Below are 14,796 nucleotides of genomic sequence, written 5' to 3'. Positions count from 1 at the left end.
CATTTTCATGCAACTTATCTTATAATATGACTGAAAGTGACATTTTAAAGATCTTGACACCTCCAATTCTTCAGTCTTGTCTGTGAATGTGTTTCTAAAGTTGAAACCAAATACAGCACATCCAGCAGGGATCCTAACTCTGACAGTGAAAAATATTGAGTAGGTAGGTATTCCCTAGGGTAGAATACCTATCAATACCCATGATATAAGCATGAAAATGTATACCTTATAAAGTTCTTTCTCACAATTGCTCATTAAGAAAATGTGTGTCAGCCACTGCTTTCAAGTTGGTCTAAGATAATTTGTCTCATATCCTGGGCTTTTTCAATTATGCCGCCTTTGGACACACTGCCATTCCCTATGCCCATACCCAGGCCAGACATTGGTAATCAGTCATGGTGCTGTTTCTCCCTAAACCCTGGGACCTCCAGAGCTTGAGGAAGCCACAGCCAACTGATTGATGTTGCCTGCGATGTTAACTCTATTTGTCCTTAGTTGAGTGGCTTCGCTAATTGAACTCTTTCATCTGCTTATCTTCATGCTTTTACTCTTCTCTGGTTCAGACACTCTGCTAGAAGACCCTCTCAACATTCACACTTCTCTTGTTCCCCAACTTGAACAAAGCTAAATGCAAGAAGGCACTAGATTGCATCTTGCAAAAATAAATTTTGTTTGGGAAATAATTGTATCCTCCTCCTCCTGGAATCAACATCAGAACTGCCAAAATAACTCTGTGAGTTTAACCTTAAAGCTTGGAGCACAATGAGACTAAAATGAATGTATTATGTAAAGAAGACAAAATCATCCCTCAGAGGAAGAGAGAAGAGTGGCTGAGGCCAGACCAAGGAAGGGGAAGGCTGTTTTCATTCTGGTGAATGCTCACCACCAGCTTTTTGGCTCTCAAATGCTATAAGCACTTTGTTCCAGAATGAACAGAGTGATGTTACTGTTAACAAAAGCCTCTTGACCAAAAAGTACTGAGGTTACACAAATATTTGTCTCTGATGATGGATTGAAAGACATGAGGAAGACACCAATCTACAGCATTGGTGGGTTCTTAAAGATATGTGTGCAGCAAAATTACTTGTCAATTTGACATCTGCAATCACATACTCTATAGCAGTTTAACAGCATGTCATAGACTATTACAACATGTGGCCCATCAGACAACTTGTCTGGAGGCTCTGGACTTCTGTGATATCACCTTCAGCTGCTACTGATGACACCTACATGTTGGCAGGGAATAAATTCAGCACATGCTATCCTCCTTTAGTCATAATTCATCCCTACTGAATACCTGAACTAGACTAAAGTCCATAAGGGCATAGTGACTCAAGGCAGTTACATGGTCCTGAATTGCCAGAGTTTTCTACAATTGCAAGATAAGCTTTATGGTGGCTAAAATTATAATAGTTGCTGCATTAATAATAGTCTCATTTATGTGTAAGCCACCCAAACTCTTAGGGAAATAGGGATATGTGTGCTAATGACCACTAGTAGTCATTTTAATGATTTTTTTAGTTGCTCTTGCAACATGGATGTTATTCTCAGTAGTGTTTCATGCTCTTAACTCCTCTGAGGAAATAGACAAGTGAACATGAATAGCAACAATCAAGTAAGTCTCCTGTCAGAGAGGCCGGAACTCTTTTAGGTCACAAATTATCATCACAATACCAGTGTGGGCCTTGGCCTGGTTAAAGCATTCATCAGAGATGAATCATTGCTGTTAGAGTCAGGGCAAAGACATATAGGATCATTGCAAACGATGCCTTAGCTATTTGCTGTGGGAGTGATGGGGCAATAACCCCACTCAAAAATTTCTAATGTTGCAACCCAGGCATAAAGTAGGCCGTGCTTTTGAATTGAAGTGGAAGTGAACCAATCAAGCAACCCCTATGTCAAGGATTCATTGAGGCATTTGCTTCACAGTTGGACGACTACAATAGCATCCTAGTGACTGAGCTCCTGGTTTGTAGTCTCTTGCCACTTCAATCCATTCTATCCACACTGTCACATTCACACCCGAAATAGCTCCATTTCAGTACTCCTCCCCATTCCCTCAAAAACCATTCATTGAAACCCCTTGCCAGATGGAATTTGACTAACCTGTCATTGCTCCACTTTCTCTACCCTCACTGGTATCAATCCATGTTTTTCACCTCCAGGCTAGATCTTGTTTGGAATTGTTTTGTCTGCCTTTCCATATCTCATCCAACCTCCAAGACACTGTTCTGCCCCCATTTCTTCTGTGAAATCTTTCCCACCCATCCCCACCTTTCTTTCTCTGAAATCACTCATTCATTCTCAGTATTCTTTTGATCATCAACCACATGGGTACAGAGATTCTTAGGGAATAGTCCTGGACTCTCCTATGGAGCATAGCATTGCTCTGTTGGATTATTAGAATCTTTGCATGCCATGTACCTGTCTTATCTCCCCTTACTCTGCCCCAATAGCATCTTCTGGTGTCCTCCATGGCACATGACATCATCATGCCTTACATAGAGAATGGTCTGCAGGTACTAGGTGGCTCTACCAGCGTCGTCAGCATCTAAACAGAGCTGGAATTTTTCTTGGGAAGTGAATGCCTTGAGTGGGAGCCCTAGTCTAGCAGCTGTGTTTGCTCAGTGACATGTCTTTCCACTGATTTCTCTTATCAGTAAATCCTTAGCTCTGGGAGCCAGAAATTCAAACTCCAAAAGTTACTTCCAGAACTACAAGTGTCTCAAAAGCATCCTCTTTCTATCTTTGCCCTCAAGTCAGAATTTCCCTAATATCAAAATTCAATTTTAATTTCCTGACGTAGTTGAAATATGTGTAGATGCAAATACTTCCCTTTAATAGCAAAGGCCTTTAATTTAAGATACAATTTCCACAGGTAAAATTGCCAACTGTTCAGGAGTCCCGACGCCTCACACCTTGGCTGCCTCCGTTCCTCTCATTTCCTTCTTTGTCCTTTGAAATCAGAGTCTGAGGAGGAGTTTTGGGGACACCTGTGGAAGTGTCGAGGGGGGTGGGAACCAGCCTAAGTGAAATAAGCACATCGATCAATTTTTAGGGCAACACAATGTGGAGTCATCTTTACTCTTGTATTAATGGGAGCAAATTAAAATCAGCATGTTGTAATACATTGTGGAGTACTAGAAAAGTCATCAGCGTGCACTGCTGAGTTTTTGACATGCCGAGATAGTGATCCCAGCTCCCCCAAAAGGCCCACAAGAATGAGAAATTCGTAACTTCACAGAAGCTTCCTGACTAGAATGGCCCCTACCCCTGCCCGCACCTTGAAGGCAAACTCTCTTTATTAAAGGATTCCTTCAGTCATGCCATTCCAGATCCCTCTGGCTCTGACACTAGTGCTGTCCTACCCTCAGTAAGTGGTGCTAGGGACTAAGAAAGAAGAGGGGAGCAGGGGAGGAAGGAACTAAGCAGTGCCGTGTTTTAATAATGTCCCCGTGCAATGTGGAAGCGAGGTTGCACATAAAGAAGGAGCTGGTGAGTCATTTGCATTTGCCTTTCTTCTCTTTACTCAGAAAGCAGGCAGAGCATCTTATTACACAAAGAGAGCACAGCGTCGTGTCAATCTTCTAGAAGCAGTACACCTGCCTCTGCATCACAGTATGTATTATAGTTGTCAGGTGCTGTGCCTCACTCCGAAGCCTTCGCCCAGGCTCCTCACTCACACGGCTCCCTAAATGCACTGGCATCCTGCCTAAAATAGGACCCACACCCTGCCACCTAAATGAACCCAGCTTTCCATTCAGGCTACTCAGACAGAGGGGACTCCTCAGGCTTATGACATGGGGAAGCCAGAGTGGATGGGTCAGCTACTGAGCTTTCATAGCGCATTGTGGAGAGGAGGACGGCACAGTTCAGGGTGCGAGTGTGCAGAGAGGGATGGCACAGTTCACGGTGCAAGTGTGCAGAAGTGAAGTATACAGTGTGGGTGCAGGAGAAGGACCCTTCTCAGGCTCCACAGGCCTCTTCACATTGCCTGGGGGGTCACAGGAACAGCCTTTAGATACTTAGCTGCTTAATGCAAGACCACTCATCAATAAAGTACTTATGTGCTCTGATCTAATGCTGTGGACTTCTCCTGACCTTGCCGGCACTGATGGGACATGCTCGTTGCTGCTTCTGTGGGATAGACATCACAGGCTCAATCAGTGAGACTGAGGAGCTGCAAACTCCCTACGGGACTGCTGACCACTCTCACAATAATTCCTCGATCTTTATCGCATCCATTGACAACTGCCATTGATACTTGATATTCACACAGCTCCTCCATTAGTGCTATTCCACAAGGCTTTTGTGGTGGAGGTAACGGCCAATGAGGAGGGAGGCAGAGGGGGCAATTTGCAGTCCTAATCTTTGTCACTGGATGTGTGGTCTCATAGTTCTTCTGCAGAGCTGAAGATTCACCTGGAATCCTGTGACAACAGAGTCTAGAAGCCATTTATTTGAAAGACACTTACTGAGAGGCTGTGTTTATAAGCCTGTTTGGGGTACCATGGGGGTGGAAAACAGCATCATTTATGTGTAAACTCAGTCCTGAAGCAGCTTATTGTCTGGTGGGAAATGGCAGGCAGAATGTAGTGTCTTTTTTTTTTTTAAGATTTTACAGGTAAAGATGGCTATAATGGATGAAGGTACAGGGAATTTTTAAAAAAACATTTTTATTGGTTTTTTTAGAGAGAGGAAAGGAGAGGGAGATAGAGAGAAACATCAATGTGAGAATGGAGCATCCATCGGTGCCTCCTGCAGGCCCCCTACTGGGGATGGAGCCCGCAACCCGGGCATGTGCCCTGACTGGGAATTGAAAGGGTGACCTTTTGGTGTACCGGACAATGCCCAACCAACTAAGCCAGTGGTCGGCAAACTCATTAGTCAACAGAGCGGCAAACTACGGCTCGCGAGCCGCATATGGCTCGTGAGCCGCAGTTTGCCAACCACTGAACTAAGCCATACCAGCCAGGGCAAATGCAGTGTCTTTTTAAAAAGTTGGCTCCCTCCAGTATTCTCCCTGTGGTGGGAGCCAGGTGACATAATGGAAAAGCAAGCATTTGGGGTTCAAACAGACCTGGACTCCAGCTCCAGCTGCATCACTTACCAATTCCTCCATCAAGTCACAGCAGAGCCACCCCTGTTGTAAGAATGTGGGTTGACATGAAATCATTTCAACGGGAAAGCATTATTAATATGTCTTGGTGGTGGCCCCCAGGCCACATTGCCATAGCGCTGGTCTGGGAGGTGGCCTTGGAAGATGACCAGCAGAGCAGAGCTGCTTAGCCAGCCTGAGAAGCGTGGAGGGCAAAGCCTCCAGCCCCAAGCTCCAAGACTCCTCCAGGACAGTCTACAACATTGGAAACACAGACCAATCCTTTGTTCTCTACAGAGTTAATCTGCCTCTGACAATGTCTGAAGGGGTCTAGATCTCACAGATACCCTACACACTTGCTGCCCCCGCTCATGCTCCCTTTCTCCTTAGCACAGTAATGGGATCCCGTCAGACCCCTCCTGTGGCGCTCCATACGATCGCTCGCGCCATGAAAGCCAGTGGCTACCAAATGGGAAGAGAGTCTTCCCTGTCACCTGCCACAGAAGCCTTGACCTCTAACCTTCAGATCCCAATTTAAAATGCACCTTTTTTTCCCACCTCAGCCCTCGGTAGTCATTTCGCCTTTATTTTAAGAGTTTCAAACATTTGTTGATGATCCCAGTTCTCTCAAGCCTCAGAAAGCGAAGGCCCTGCGACCAATGTTAAAGAGCTAATGGGTAGCTCTGGAAGCCTATCCCCTGACTCCAAAACTTGGCGTCTCAACCGTGAGCACCAGGGCGCCGAGGCCCCCCGATCCTACTGGGGGTCAGGGAGCTGACCCCTGACTTTAGAGAGGCACAGGATGTTGATGAAGGGGAGGAGAAAAGAGGGAGTGAGCGGAGAGGAATTGAGGAGAGGAAAGGGGGAAGGGACATCGTGTTTGAGGAGCCACTGTGGGCAAGGGCTGTGGCTCCCAGCTGGATGAGGGCTGTAAGTGCCAAGGGAAGTTTGCCTTCCCGCTGATTCTGAGACAAAGCAGACATCTGTGATGCCCTGGCAGCAATCACATGTTTCTGCCATCACCGGTGCTTGGTTTTATTTTTAAATAAGATGTTTCCCCTTCAGCCCATGTGTGCCTGCCTGTCCTTTGGATTCTCATTCCTCCCACTTTCTTCCCTGCTCGCATCTCCAGGTCTCCAGATCTGTTCACAGATCCTGAATGGAGCCTCCTACAGAGACCAGGGAGGAGTGGTCTTCAGGTGCAGGTATGGACCCAGGCAGAGCCGGCACCTCACCTCTGGGCCTGTCTCTTACAGATAATTGGGACCATTCCTCTGATGCCAAATCCGGGACCATCGAGCCAGGCAGCGAGTGGCACTCAGGGCCTCCAAGTACAGTCGATCACCCCCCAGCTCCTGACAAACGCCCAGGGCCAGATCATCGCTACGGTCATCGGGAACCAGATCCTGCCAGTGATCAACACCCAGGGCATCACACTCTCACCCATCAAGCCTGGCCAGCAGGTAAAGGTCCCACCTCTCCTTACCACCTTCCACCTGTTTGGTTTCAATCAATGGAAAGTAGTTTTTAATTCCACTAATATATCAATATTTCTAAAGCAAGTTAGCTTTACTTTTTCTTTTTAGTGGCTATGGGTGAGATCTAAATAGTTCTGTAATATAAAATGTGGATTTATTAAATTATAAACAAAGACAGTGGTCTAAAATAGGGATACACTCTTCTTTATTTACACTATGATTTTTATTTTCAGAAAATTTAAAAAGGGGTCAAGAGAAACCAAGACAAGTTATGCCTTAACTTTAATTTTTTTTTAATTAACCACCAAGAGATCCCATCTTCGTGCTGCTGAGACTGCAGCCTACAAATTAGGAAATGCGAAAAATAGGAAGTTCTACGAGGTTGAATTTCATTAAAACCCTGACAACCCAGTTCTTTTTTTTTTTTTATTCAAATATCAATGGAGCACCTTCTATGTGTTGTGCTAAAGGTTGGGTACACAGCACTGAAGAAGAAAAATGTGGTCCCTAACCTCAGGGAACTTCTGGTTATTTGTTTCCTCCAACAAACATTTTTTGATAACCAACTATATAGCAGGCCCCTCCTAAAGGAGCCAGAGAAGACAATGAGCTCCTTCCTGGGTTTAAGGAGTTCAGAGGACACAGGTGCATAGCAGAGCCCCATTGTGCAATAAAGCAGAGAATGTCCTGTGACAGGACAAATGTGCACAAAGTTAGGGATCATCACAGAGATGGGAGTGACCAACTTTGCCCAGAGAGTTTTGTGTCCTCCCGGAGAAAATTATTTGGGAACTGAGTCTTAATGAATGAGTAAAAGTTAACCAGGTAAATGATGAGTTAACAAACATTCCAGTCAGTGGGAACAGCAGGCACAAAGGCAGGGGAATGTGAAAGAGGGAGGAGTGTTGAGAAACAAGGCAAAAGTTCATGCGATTGGAGAATAGAGGGAGGCTGAGAGCAGTTGTGAAAAGGGCTTTGTAATTCAGCTGAAAAGGATGGACTCTGTTTCTGCACAATCTTGAACACACTACACACCATCTTTGTGCCCCAGTTTCCTCATCTGTAAAATGGGGATAACCAGTACCTACCTCACAGTGTGGTATGAGAATTAAATGAGCTAATATGTTGTATATGAAATGTGGGGTGTGGCTACAGTGTTTTGGACAGGTTCAAGCCTTGGACTGATGAGAGGGCACAGTCCTCTCGTGGCCACGTGCAAGTCCCAGCTTGGAGGGCAAAGCCTTCCCAGCACAATTATAGCCAACAGCTGTAGTTGGAAGCTTGAACCTATGGTCTGAACATGTAGCCCCACATGCCTAAGTGATATAGGCTGCAACTAAAACAAAGCTTGATCAGGTGCATGTAATTGAGTAGGATTGAAACCCATGAGAATGTTGTAAACATCTTGACCATACCCTTACTTTGCCTCGTGTATCTGGCTATAAAATAAAGACACGGCTTGTAGTCTGTGGCGCTGCTGGGTCCCCTTCAGGGAAGAAGCGTCCCACCGAGTCCCACCTTTCATTCTTTTGTCTATCTTTTCTAATCCTTCATCGCCCCCACTTGGGTTCACTGAACCTGGTTGAGCTGGCGCGGCACATAAGGCGCCCTGGGGCTGAGTATGCCATGGCCGTGCCAGCTCCCCACAATGAAATGATTAGAACAGTGCTAAACACACAGCAGACACTCATATAGTCATGATGATGGTGATGATGATTTACCCTGCAGACCTGGGAACTGGTAAGAGGTGTTTAAGAGAAAGTTGGCACTCTCAGTTTTATTTTTTCAAGAAAACAGGTAACAGACAGAGGTTGAACTGAAGTGGTGAAGCATCCATTGTAAACACACTATTTAGGAAACTATAGCAAAATACGAATAGAAATTCATAAGAGCAGGCACTAGATAGATGAAACCAAGGGTCTGGAATAATAGTAGAGTTCAGGACAGGATCTGAGAATCATGAACACTTATATTGTAGCTGAAAGCAAGACAACCAGAGAAATCATTAGGAGCAAGTGTGGAAGGAAGACAAAGAAGTCATTTGGGAAACATCAATATTTAAGGAATGAAAGGGGAAGTGAGGGAGAGAAGAAATGGCTGTGTAAGTAGGAAAGGAACCTAGAGCATGGTGATTTAGCATCCAAGAGTTTTAAAAAGGTAGGAAGTGCACAACAGTGTCAAAGCTGCAGAGATGAAATCAGGTAAAGCAGTGGAGAAACATAATTTCCTCTACTTCTTTTTTGAAATGTCTTAAAGCCTGGATTGTCTGTGTTTGAAACATTTGAAACGACTGGGTGAGTTAAGCGGCAAGAGGTGGGCACAGCTAAGGCCCAGATTTACAGTTGGAAGGTGCACATCGAAGGTGGTGGAGAGAATGATGGAGACTGGCAGTGAGTGCATGACTGAGTACAAGGTTTGATGAGTTGTTGGGAGACTGTATAATGTAAAGGATTTAGCAAAGAAATAAAATACAAAGGAAAAGGAAATAAGAAACCATTGATACGTCATTCACTGGCAACAAAGTGGAGTTGTCCTTCCAGAGACCTCAGCCGTTGGCTTCTGAGCCAACCATGGAAACAGCCTATTAGCGGTGGCTCTCTTGGAGGCTATACTTGAAATATCCATTTGCTTGTCCAATAAATATAAAACATTTTAAATATAAATATTTATTGGCCACCTACTATTTGTCAGGCACTGTACATGGAAACTAGGCTGGTGTACAAGACGATACCATGAGCCCTTCCTTCATGAGGTTTAAGTCTAGTGAGGGAGATGGACATTCATCAACAAATATGTACCCAAGATCTTCAGGAAATGCCATGGGGGAGTGGTAAGGGGATCTATGAGAGTGTTCAGTACAGGGACTTCCTCCAGTGAGGGATTCAACACAAGGAAAAACAAGCTAGGTCTGAACACACTTCCCAGGGATGAGACTTCTGTCTTAATCCTTCTGATTTTCACTCTAAATCTAACTCACTGCTTGGGGAGCCAAAGTTCCCAGCCATACTCTTCTTCCTCAGCTTTGTCTCAGCCAGTGGGGCAGCCCTGGCTAAATATGTCATTAAGGACTTTCATCCCCTCCACAGCCCCCATCCCTCAGCTGGTTTATTTATTTTGCCATTTACAAGGTTCCATTGCATTCTCTATTTTCTAAATAGCTCCCCAAATAAGGCAAGATTCTCTCTCTCTTACATTGCCTTTTTAAACCGTAATTCTTTTTAAAATATATTTTTTTATTGAATTCAGAGAGGAAGGGAGAGGGGGAGAGATAGAAACATCAAGAATGGGAGAAAATCATTGATTGGCTGCCTCCTGCACATCCCCCACTGGGGATGGAGCCTGAACCCTGGGCATGTGCCCTGACCAGGAATTGAACCGTGACCTCTTGGTTAATAGTTCCACGCTCAACCACTGAGCCAGGCCTGCCAGGCGTTAAGCCCTAATTCTCTCTGTTCAAACTTAATGTTCAAAATTATCTCTAGGGGTAAATGAAGAGATTACCTCTTTTCATACAATCTGTTAAAAACTATTTCTGTCAGCAAAGCCAAGCTGTACATTGCCCCCCAAAAAATAATGAAGTAATTAGAAATCATCAACATTTAATACAAAGTAGCTCCCACTTTCACCTTGAATTTTGAAGGAGGGTGTTTGGGTGATAAACTATTGCAGTTACATAAAATCACAGCTCTAGATTTGAGGTAATAATGTTTTAAACCAGGGGAAGAACCTAACCTAGAAATGGCAAATAAGAGGCAGGTCTGGGGCCACTCCTCAACTCTTTGCCCTCAGTAGACATCATTAATCCATTTCCATAGTCTCTCTCATAAGCACAAATTCAGGAGCTTTTTCATACTGCACTGTTGGCCCCTGCAATGAAACCCCATTACCTCTGCAGGAACATCTGGTCCTCTATTGGTGTAACCACCACCACCGTCCTCTTTACTGTAGATTTGGATATCTAGCAACTGGGAAGAAACAGACAGCCTCTTGCGGGGGCGGGGGGGGGGGGGGGGGCGGGGTGCCTTGCAAATTCACCTCATGGCAGTTACAGCCAGCATCCCAGAGAGCGGAGTCTCCTTGCATGTATGTGAGCACTGAGAGGACACATACTCATAGATCAAAAGAGTGGCACTGAATCTCCAAAGCACAGCAGCCCCGTCCCCTTTGTCCAGGGCATGTGCCAGCTGTCTAGTCTAGTTCCAGTAAGATCAAGGGAACCAGTGGTGAACCTGGTCAGAAATATCAGGGAAATGGTGGAAATAGATGAATAACTATTGTTGTTGGGTTTTTTTTGCATCATCTGTGGTTAAAATGCCTTAGAACATGTAGTAAATTAACAAGTTGGTTGAATTGACAGGAGATTCACAAGTCTGAGTCCCATTTATAAAAGCTGGGATTCTGAGGATAAAGGATCATAAAATGCTCAGAGTCCCAACGTAAAAAGCTCAGAGCTGGAGATGTAAGGTTAGTGTTCTTCAATTTTTTCTTTAAATATAAGCTATCATGCAGTAGAGAAGTTTCTCAATTTATTTTTTCATGTGATTTATGACAAATGCTTGATCTCACAAGAGCATAGTTCCAACAATAAAATAAGTCATAAGTTACAGGAGCATAGAGATCCTTAACTTGCACTCAGAAGGAAGTCCCACTTTATGGAGTAAAGTACAGGGCTCTCTGACCAGACAACTCGGAGTGATGAGAGATAATTACAACTTTAATTTAATTTTTCTATCTGCCTCCCCTAATTAAGAGAGCCTGAGTAAAATCTGAGTGAAGGGTCAACTAGTCTTGATGATGATTTTTTTCAGTGATGAAAGCTCGATGACCTGCAACTTTATCATCTGAAATACAAACATTTTTAAAAATATATATATAGTATCAGGATTTGATAGCCCTAGATATAGCTTCCAGTATCACATCAGAGATCCTTGGTGAGCAATACAAGAAAATAAGAGTCAGAAAAGGACTAGGAGAAACACACACACACATGGAGAGAGAGAGAGAGAGAGAGAGAGAGAGAGAGAGAGAGAGAGAGAGAGAGAGAGAGAGAGGGAGAGGAGAGAGTGAATATCTTCTTGTGCATGAAAAAATATTACTTAATTCAAAAATATTTGGTGGAGCTCTAAAGTAACTTTTTGTTCCCTCTATGGGATTTTCAGCTAAGATGGATGGTGGTGAACTCCAATCCCCCATAGTTAGAGTGCCCTAGAACCCCTGGTTTACCTTTATCATCCTGTGACTATGAATTATTTCTTCATAAGTAGCACAGACATCATTTTTGTATATATTTATTCTTCTGTTGACTAAATCCTAACAGAAGTTGGAAGGAAACATGTTGCAATTTGTAAAATCAATTTGTAAAATCAAAGCATTGAAATTATAACAATAGCTATAATAGTTGGAGAGTACAATCCATGAAGGCACTTGATTTTTCTTCAAAAGGTAACCATGTTAATAGGAAGTGAAAGGAGGATAGTTTAAATTAGCTCTCTAAATGCCATATGATTATCCAAATTTATCCTCTTTTTTTTCAACTAAATACAAAAATATTCTTGCTTATCTATTTTTGAAAATCCACTTCTCTTCCCAGCACTTGCTTAAATTAGTGGTTCCGAGTTTTTCTCGGAGCTACCCAGAATGAGACATAAACGAAGCATTTCCACCACAGAGGATCTAAAATACCGTAGGGGTACTGCTCCTAGAAGAATGAAATGTGTATTACTGGCCTCTGTGCAAACAGCCCTTGACCTTCCAGCCACACATCTGGGCATCTCACCTCTCTGGTCTCCCCTTATCACTCCCTGTCAACAGAGGACATGCTCCCTGCATGTTCTGGGTCCCTGGCCAGGAATGCCCACATCCTCTGCCTGCCAATCTCCTGCCACTGTCCCTTTGTCCAGGACCCCTCCTTCCTGAAGCTTCCCTGCATTGCTCCCTCATCTCTGATTTTCCCACGCTCCATTCATGTTCATCAAACTGTACTGTCTTTAAGAATCTACTCTTGAAAAGCAGGGACCAGATTGGCTCAGCCTTGTTTGGAATCCAGCCCATGGTGGATGCTCAGTCTATTGTGTTCAATTTAATTGTTGCCGAACTGTAGGGTTTCTCCATCCAGGACACCAGCATCCCAGAACCATGCTTCCAGAGAAGCCCAGCTCAGGCCCTCCGGTGGCTTTTTGATTCTGTGTCTTCTGTCATTTTCTGTTATGTTCCAGGTTAGCCCCTGCAGGGAGTTTGGGAAGAGCTTCCACACAGCACTGTCTTCTCTATTTACCTCTTTTTAAATTATCAAAGCCCTCCTCTTGCCACACCTTTCCACCTCATCATCTCAACTTCATTTAATCCCTCGTTTTCTGTTTTGCACTAATATCTGACTCCCGGCTTGTCATTGTCCTTGCTGAGTCCTGGTTGTGTGTCCCAACCTTGTCTGAGGACTGCCTTGGCCTTCCCTGCCTGTGCCTGGTCTTCTCCCCTGAATCCTGCTCTTATTCTACTCCCCTCACTTCACATCTTCACAGCCTGGCAGGAGCCACTCTGCTTTCAGCTCTCTTTCTTGAGACCATGGTCACTCCTCCCATACTTACTTCCCTGCAGACAAGTGTCTGAAATGGAGCCTCCTATTTGGGCTCTTCCTCCTGCTTAGGTTAAAGAGCCGTTTCCAAGTTGTGGACGGCAGCTGGAAGGGAGACCCAGTCAGTCTCCTAAACTCCACCAGAAGGATAACTCCCTCCTTGCTTTTTCAAATATTCCACAAAGATAACTAAAATCTCCCCTAGATCTCATGTTCCTCACATTTTTTCAAGTTAGATTGTCCTGATGTCAACCGTAAATCTTTCAGCAAAACTAAGACCTGCATCTTGTCCTGTCCACAGTAGAGTAACTCCTCAATAACATCCAGGTGTTCGTTATGTCCTCCTAATTATTGACGGTTCTTATTAAATCTGAGTTCTGGCTTCTCTGCTCTAGACATAATAAATTCATTTTCTTTACCCCTCTTTCTAAGAGAAGCTTCTTCCAAAATCATCTGGGAACTTGTTAGAAACACAACTTCTTGAGCCCCACCCCAGAGATACTGACTGCATCAGACACTCTGGGGATAGGGCAGCCAAAAGCTAAATCTTGAGCACCACTGATTTAATTTCCCTTCCAGCTATTACAAGGTACAAAGTACTCATAAAAATGCCAGCCAGTGGAGGCGGGGGGAGAGGGCAGGGAGAGTCACAATGTCCTGCCTGTTCTCACCTCTGCTCGACTTCCCAGGATTATATTCATTTTCTCCACTGCCCCCATTGGAGATTTAGCCTGTGGTCCATATGGCTCCCTGGCATATTTAGAAAAGGCCAGAACCTCCTTTTGCATTTGAGCATTTGGAGAGTTTTGTCCTTCCCAAAGGAATTTCTCTATATTTAATCCCATTTGAATTTTACCGCTTCTATGCATTTACTTTTCCAACTTGTCTAGCACGTTCTGCATATTATTCCATTTTCCAAGACACTTGTCACACCACTTATTTTTATATTGATCGTGAATTTAATTAGAAGATGCTTTATTCCAGAAACTAAAACATTATTAAGGATATACTGTGTTACACACGGAAGATATATGGGGAGCAGTGGCACAGAAAATCAAGAAAGCGTTGAAAGTGTGCTTGTACTTGAATCTATTTTTGTTGAATATATTAAACACCCTGGCAGTGCCAGCCAACACTAACAAACCAATGAAGCCAGCCTGAGAGTGGCAGCAGGAAGTACAGGCATGTCTCAGAGATAGTTCAGATTCAGTTCCAGACCAACACGATAAAGCAAGTATCACAATAAAGTGAGTAGTAACCTTTTTGCTTCATTTTTTAAGAAACACAGTATCTTTGAAGCACAATAAAGTGAAATACAATAAAACAAGATGTGCCTATTATAAAGCTTTTCAGACTCTGAATCTTGGTGTTCCCTGTGTCTCATTCATTCCCTGTTTGGAATGGACACCATTCCCTCCTCTCTGATAATGCTGAGCCCCAGGCTAACATGAACTGCCTCTTACCTCTTTTTTTGTAGACTCTCCATTCTTTCAGCCTGTATTAGTCAACTTGGGCTGCCATAGCAAAGTGCAAGTGCCACGGACCAGGCGGCTTAAGCAACAGACATGTATTGCCTCACTGTTCTGAAGGCTAGAAGTTCAAGATCAATGTGTCAGTTGGGTTAGTTTCTTCTGAGGCTTCTCCTTGTC

At 44.0% G+C, this 14,796-nt stretch overlaps 1 protein-coding gene across 1 annotated transcript in view; it reads left to right on the top strand.

Moving 5' to 3' along the window:
* LOC308246853 (POU domain, class 6, transcription factor 2-like) overlaps positions 1 to 14,796 on the top strand; it is a gene marked incomplete at both ends in the record, with an annotated part of 128,928 nt that overhangs the window by 97,027 nt on the left and 17,105 nt on the right. The window contains one exon of the mRNA XM_080665204.1: positions 6,355 to 6,561. Within this exon, the coding sequence (XP_080521330.1) occupies positions 6,355 to 6,561 (207 nt within the window). The remainder of the gene's footprint in view (positions 1 to 6,354; positions 6,562 to 14,796) is intronic.

The sequence above is a fragment of the Plecotus auritus genome (genome assembly GCF_963455305.1).
Source record: "Plecotus auritus genome assembly, chromosome: 4".
In the NCBI taxonomy this organism is placed as follows: domain Eukaryota; kingdom Metazoa; phylum Chordata; class Mammalia; order Chiroptera; family Vespertilionidae; genus Plecotus; species Plecotus auritus.
Note: the sequence above shows the minus strand (reverse complement) of the source record. Positions and strands in the feature narration are given on the sequence as shown.